Genomic DNA, 7110 nt, shown 5'->3' with positions numbered 1-7110 from the left:
GTAGTAAAACATTTCTGTGACGTCACGGGTAGGAGAGTAAATTGGGGCAAATCCCTCGGCCTGTGGCACGGGGAGTTGTTTTTTTCACCGGGCTACTTCGCGAATGGCAACTGGGTGAAAACTCGGACTAGGTATCTGGGTGTTCCCTCCGACAGGTACAAAAGCAGCGATGACTACTAGAGGAACCAAACTAATGAAACGGAAGAAAAAGCGGACAGATGGGGAAGTACTAAGCTGCACATTTTTGCAAGAGCGACAATTTGTAATATGTTTTTTTTTTATGACGAAGATATATTACGTTATGCAAGTGCTGTATTGCTCTAGAGCAAATGTGCAAAGGTTGCACAGAGTGTTCGGTTTTCATCTGGGGTTCAACATGGGAAAGGTTCCTAGGAACAAATTCATTCAGAAAAGTAAAAGACGGGGGTGTGGGCTTGGCGCATACTTTTGTTCGACAACTTGTAAGCCGGTTTGTTTTTTTGCGTTGTGTGCGATCCTTTTCTGCGCATCGTATGTCAGCTTAATTAGGTTGTGCGCCACATTGCCGGCGCATGTTATCAGTACGGCAAGAATGACCGGAGCATTTTGTCGTTACATTGACACGTGTACTTGTTTGTCTTTATCGGACGACACGTTTCACCGGCTAACAAATGTTATCGCACAGCGCAGGACGCGCCTGCCTGTATCGGAAGTTTCCCGAAAGTTACCGATGGTGCTATCTGCTGTCTCTGACCGAACCTTGTGTAATCTGATCGCATGTGTGCGCGACACGAATAATGTAGAACTTTGTGGAAGGCACGCGGGTCCCAGCGATTACTCTGGAACATTCGACGACTGATGTATAAAAGCCGACGCGCTTGACCCGCTGGTTAGATTTTCGACGATCGCCGACCGTGTTCGCCGATATCGTTGAGATTATTATAAGTGTAGCCTGTTTTTGTGGGCACAGGTTCGCCCAATAAAAGTTAGTTTTGTCTTTCACAGTATTGCTACTGTGTTCTTCAACGTCGCCCCCACGTGGCAATATTAAGGAAGTGGTCGAGAGTCTGCGTTTTTGTTCTGTTCGTTTTTCACATGAGTACCTTTGTGAAGTGAAGAGGAATACACTCTTTACAGATGTCTGCGATAAAGTTCTCGCAGTGCCGCTATACAGAGCCATATACAGTGGAGGGCCAGGACAAGACGTTCGTAAACGAGTGAAACGCATGCAGGTACCACCCGGAATAAAAACAATCTTTTTTGAGCTTCACACCGGAAAGCTCTCCATGAAGACGTTTATGGAAGAACGAGGCTGTCTCGTACCGTGCGGATCGCAACCCCAGGGATCGCAAGAAGCCCGAAACCATAGATCGCGTTTTCTTGCGTTGCTGGGCGGCGGTTTTCTTCTGGGACGTGTTAAAGTGAACCCTGAAGAAAGTGTTACCTGTGCACGCCGAAAGGATCAGTTATCTGGCAATTAAGGATGAAGACGGGGTTCCATGTGACTCTATCATGTTTAATGCTCTCCACTCTGTATTGTGGGCTCGCATGGCAGGGCACCATCGAAATGCCGACACCCGCCCCGCGCGTATGTATTTCAGAAAATGTATGCCTCTATTTGTTGAACTACGCAAAATTCAAGATTATGTACCGGATTGGCTGTCGAGGCTCGAACTTCAGACAACAATGAAGGAATTTTATTTCGACAACGTCGGTCCTATACGGAAGGACGGACGGACGGACGGACGGACGGACGGACGGACGGACGGCTTTGTTGTGCCTTTTTTCCTTTTCCTTTTTTTCTTTCCTGGAGGCTTGCATTTGTGACGTGTAAAATTTGTATGTGCGATGTTATGTCAAAGACCGGGAATAAATAAAAAAAAGCGCAATGTTGGGCAGTCAACCTGAACCATACTATTTGTGCACCTGCTGTGGTGGGCGGACTCGCGACGTGAGCGGCATAAATACAATATCACCGCGTCCGCCGTACAACAGCCACCCATCTCGGTAGTTCGTCGACGGTATGTGACAGGACGTCCGACATACACTGACGCGAAAACGTCACTGCAAGGGCATATACCCGCGTCGCGAGTTCGATCCCCACAGACGCACCATTCTTTTCCTTTGCGTTTATTTGTGCTCTCCTTTCCTTGTTTTCTCCTGTTTATTTGTTTGCTCCACTCTATGGTTCTATTCGCAGGGATCCTGCTGATCCTACCATTACGAATGTATGCTCACTCGATCCCTTCTGCAGCAAACATTTATTCGGTTTCGCTCCTTCGAGATCGGTGTGATGGAGATTATTGCTGCCGCGACTGATATAGCATGAGGCACTTCCCCCGTTTGTACGAGTGCGTGCATCTTTCACTCGAAAATCTTTGTTATTATTTTTTATTTCAACGTATTTTGTTCCTCAAGCGTTGATTGCAGTCACGATAGTTATGTTGTTTTTGATGTTGGTCCGTATCATGCTGTGCGTCCGACGTTGGTCCGACTTGCGGTGCGTCCATTCTTGCAGAAGTAGGCTTAGAGGTGAACGTAACTAGCACCGCTCTGTTACTAATACTCGGGACAGTTTGCCGAGCAGGCGTACACGCCCCCTTCACACCAACTGTAGAGGCCACCGTAGCGAACTACTCCGTTTGGCGAAGCCACTGGCGCCTTGTTCCTCACCGGAACCTGCATCAACAACAACATACATCTGCGTCAGTGAAGTGTATGTGTGTTAGGAGTGGCCTACTAACGCGGCAGCATTACAGGCTATAATGCGCCTAGTCCACACACAATAGCTGATGTCAGTTATAATGAAATATAATTGAAGTGATGTGTACGCACACTCAGTCATAGAATTCTGGCAGAATCGAGCTCGCGGTCTATGTCGGTGTTCATGCGTGTAACATTCAAGCATTGAGACGACACACCATATTAATGAATGCACTTCTGTTTAGAATCTGTGGCAGTAAATGTGAGATTTCCGCTGCTGCGGCTACATGTGGCACGCACCTTCTCTGTCATCCGCCCACATTGCTATAAAACCCGCTCGACAAGATCTCCCACGACATGACCACATGACAATGACTGTAATGCGGCTGCAGGATTGCAATGTAATGACGAAGGAATGACTTCGATGGAACGGTGAAGGCGGTGTTATGACGATGGCACGACAAGTGAGATGACGAAGACTCTATGACGTCGATGGCGTGCTGATGACACCATGATGAGAGTCTGGACACGAAGCTGGAATAACGACGATTGAACGACCACGGTGACATCACGACAACGAGCACATGCAATGTGGACAACTTCGGTCACTGTGCGAGAGGATGGTTGCAGCCAAAGAAGGATCTAAACAGTTACACACTGAAAAGTGCTCCAAATATCCTAAGAATTCTAATCGCATTCATTCTCTAAAATGCTGCAGGGACTTCAAGTGCTTTGTGAAGCAAAAACGTGTAGGATGCATTGAGGCCGTGGTGTTCGTGCAATAGGAGCAAAAGCGTTCTTAACACGGAAGCGTTTTACGGCGGGGCCCACGATCAACTTGCTGTAACGGATGTGATATCGCCGCGAACGCGTAAAATATGCTCTCTTGACAGGGATGGCGCCGCCATCTGGGAATAGGGAAGAGAAGTACTGCATCCTTACCATGACGAACTCCGACAGTGAGCACTTCTGCAGTCTCAGCGCAGCGAAAATGCCAACGCTGTGTAGCCTGGTGTAAGCGGCGTAGGCCTTCTGCTGAGCTGACGCAGTTTCCGCACATGGTTTATCTTGCGCGTCCCATTAGCTTGTCACGCCTCGTCACCTACGGAGTGCAGCTTCAACATTCATCAGCAGTTGTTACGCGCCGCTACTGTTTCGCTTGCGATGGCACCAAGTTAGTAAACTGATGCACTAAGCGGCAGAAAGACAATGACGTCGACGGGCCAATCCTTCGACAACTTTCGCATGCGTGGCAATTGTCAAGGATTCCTATGTAGGCGTAGGGTGCCGCTGATGGCTACTTGCAATTTAATTCTTCACGTGCCATAAACATGCAACAGTTTGTGGGAAAGCACGTTTCACTTTCGTGTCCTACCGATTCTTGTGAGAGAGGTATCAACCATACTTTTCATTGACTCTTTAGATGAGAACACGTGTAAATTATTTGTTGCATAGCTGGCTCATCAGTGCAATGTTTGCAAGTAGGCCGTTCTTCTGCGAGTGAGGCACTTTGGCAGCGGCGGCGGTGAGGAAATCTTCTGCTGTGCTTTACAGGCGCTGACTTCGACCACTTCGATCTGCTGTGGCACCCCGACCCAAGACTGCCTACAGTCACCTGAACTGAGCTTCAAGTTTCCCGCGCCCATTCTACCTGTCTGCTCGGAAGTAACTGCGTCGTTTCGCGACGCAGATTATCAGCGAACAGCAGCGGCTTGACAGAAAGACTTTGCACAGGGGCGTGATTTCGGCAGATCACTTTGGCAGCGGCGACGGCGAGAAAAGCACGTCGGCTAACTTCTGCTGTGTTTTACTGGTTGGTTAAAGTTTTTTTAAGACTTTTTATTCGCTCCCGATGCTGCCAAGCGATTAGTTTTGGTGGCGAATGACATTGGGGGCTCAAACATCGCTAAGTGCTGCAGTTGAACAGCTGAAATTGAAGATGCCGCGAGTGCTATTATGTGCAGTGAGTGCAAGTTCTGTTTTCATATGCTTCAGTATGCTCAGTCATGAGTGAACAAGAGTATGCTGAAAAGAAAAAGTCGGGTAAAAGAAGAGCATGGAAGGATCAGGCCTGCAGGCCGTGGGTATCCAAGAGTACCACACGGCCCACTGATCAAATCGGAGATGCTCAGCTGAAGATTACGAGCATGGACATGCACAAGAAATAAACTTCTCTCCTTACTTCGAATGAAAAGGTAGAGGGAATAGACAGGTCAATTCAGTTGCTGTCGGATCACTTTGATAAAATTCAGGAACGCTCGAGCGGGCAAGACAGGGAAATAAAAAAAAACATATAATGCAAGATCGACAAACTTGAGAAGGAGGATCCTGCTAAGGGTCTCGCCCAGCTTCAGATTGATTTTGACGACCTCAAGTAGCTCAGCCGACGTCTGAAGTTTGAAATACATGGAATTCCTGAAACTGCAGGTGAAAATCTTTTAAACAAGGTAAATCATCTTGCAAAAAGATTGAATTTGAGGGAACTTGCTCCTGCTGATATTTCCGCTATTCACAGGATGGCATCAAGACCAGGTAGAGAGCGTGGAGTTATCCTTCGCTGTGTCCACCAGGACCTTTGAGATACGTCGCTTGAAAAAAGAAAATCCTTGAGGCAGAAACAAGATCATGTTTACATAACTGAGAATATGACCAAGCGCTCCCGGGCTCTCTTACTAGCAGCGAAAACCTGGGCTAGGAAAGTTGGATATGAATTTGCATGGCATTCCAATGGGAAGGTTTTGGTGCGTAGGAAGAGTGGAGGACGTGTGCAGGTCATCAGTTGTGAGGATGACTTGTCAGCGCTGAACAATTGATGTGTTTGTTTTTTAACTGTTCCTTAGTTTTTTTACTGCTCTGTTAAATGGATGACCTTGGATATATCGCCCTTCGTGAGTTAGTGAAGTACCTTGAAAGTGTACAAAGAGGATTTCCGCGATGGTTCCATTTAAATGTACAATTAACGGGAAATATGAACTCGAGCCTGTGTTTAACCAAATGAAAGGTTGTTTCGATGTAGTTTAGCAAACAGAAACCTGGCAACCTGATATTTCAGAAGAATTTGAACTACCATATATAAAACATTCTCTGTTTTTAGGCCAAGTCGTCGAGAGGGTGGTGTCACTATGTTACTTGATAATTCGTTTTCAGCCGTATTGCTCGAAAATATTACTTCAGTTACTGCTCATTACGAGATGTTATGTGTTCAGTTTCAAGATATCATAGTTGCTGTGTGTTGCCATCATATTTGCCACCTGATGGTAACATGTATGTTTTTTTGCATTTTGCAATGAGAAAACTAAGTTTTTTATCGGGCGAACCTGTGCCAACAAGAGAAGGCTGCACTCAAAGCACAACAAAAGCGGTGAACACGGACGGCGATCGTTGAAACATGATCAGCGGTCAAGCGCATCGGCTTTTATAGAAGTCGTCTAAGGTTCTAGCGTAATCAATGAAGATCGCGTGTCTTCTACAAAGTACACAATCTACAGTCAGATAACACAAGGTTCGGTGACAACAGACAACGGATGGAACCATCGATAACATTCGAGAGACTTCCGATACATGCAGGCGCCTCCTGCTCAGAGTCAATGTCAATGAATGCTCAATGAAGATCGCGTGTCTTCTACAAAGTACACAATCTACAGTCAGATTACACAAGGTTCGGTGACAACAGACAATGGATGGAACCATCGATAAAATTCGAGAGACATCCGATACATGCAGGCGCCTCCTGCTCAGAGTGATAACGTTTAACATTTGTTAGCCGGCGAAAAGCGATCACCGGATAAAGGTAAACAAGTACAGGCGTCAATGAAGGATGAAGCATCGTGCCGATGCTGCAGTCAAACACAAAAGCAAAAACAAAATAACGCCCGAATAAAAATAAAGATAACTAGGTGATATCGTCTGTTGTGCATTCGCTAAACTAAATTTCGAACTATAGACAACTGCCCGTAGTCATTTTTATTTGGGTTGCTAAGTTTCTTTTTCTGTTCTCTTCCTTTCAATAATTTTTTTACTTGAATATTTGTTCAATTTTTTTACCACTAGCACCATTTGCGCCACTACTTTTATTCTCTCTTTCAGAGAGATGATAGTTCACATACCTCCAACAGAGCAGATTACCGCCCCCCCCCCTTTCGTCGACTGGGTCGCTCAGAGTCGGGAGAAAAGAGTGAGAGCCCGGAGAAAGAAAGAAAAGAAAATCATTTATCGACGGATAACTACACGCAATTTAAACGAAGCACAAAAAACAAAAACACTAACACACATGTACTAAATCTAGATCAATAATGAAAACAAAAGAAATAAAAAGAACAGTTAACTGTGGATATAGAAATTACCACTACACAAAACACACTTAACAGTGGTCAACTAAACAGAGTTCAAAAGAAAACGAATGATGGCATATACATGATCGGGCAGCAG

The 7110-nt window shown here is 45.9% G+C and overlaps 1 protein-coding gene across 1 annotated transcript in view; it reads right to left on the bottom strand.

Annotated features, from left to right (window-relative positions):
- Positions 1 to 2128: 2128 nt before the first annotated feature.
- LOC142574397 (xyloside xylosyltransferase 1-like) overlaps positions 2129 to 7110 on the bottom strand; it is a 50549-nt gene continuing 45567 nt past the window's right edge. The window contains exon 5 of the mRNA XM_075683491.1: positions 2129 to 2658. Coding sequence (XP_075539606.1) covers positions 2539 to 2658 — 120 coding nt within the window. The 3' untranslated portion in view covers positions 2129 to 2538. The remainder of the gene's footprint in view (positions 2659 to 7110) is intronic.

The sequence above is a fragment of the Dermacentor variabilis genome, chromosome 3, assembly GCF_050947875.1.
Source record: "Dermacentor variabilis isolate Ectoservices chromosome 3, ASM5094787v1, whole genome shotgun sequence".
NCBI lineage: Eukaryota > Metazoa > Arthropoda > Arachnida > Ixodida > Ixodidae > Dermacentor > Dermacentor variabilis.
Note: the sequence above shows the minus strand (reverse complement) of the source record. Positions and strands in the feature narration are given on the sequence as shown.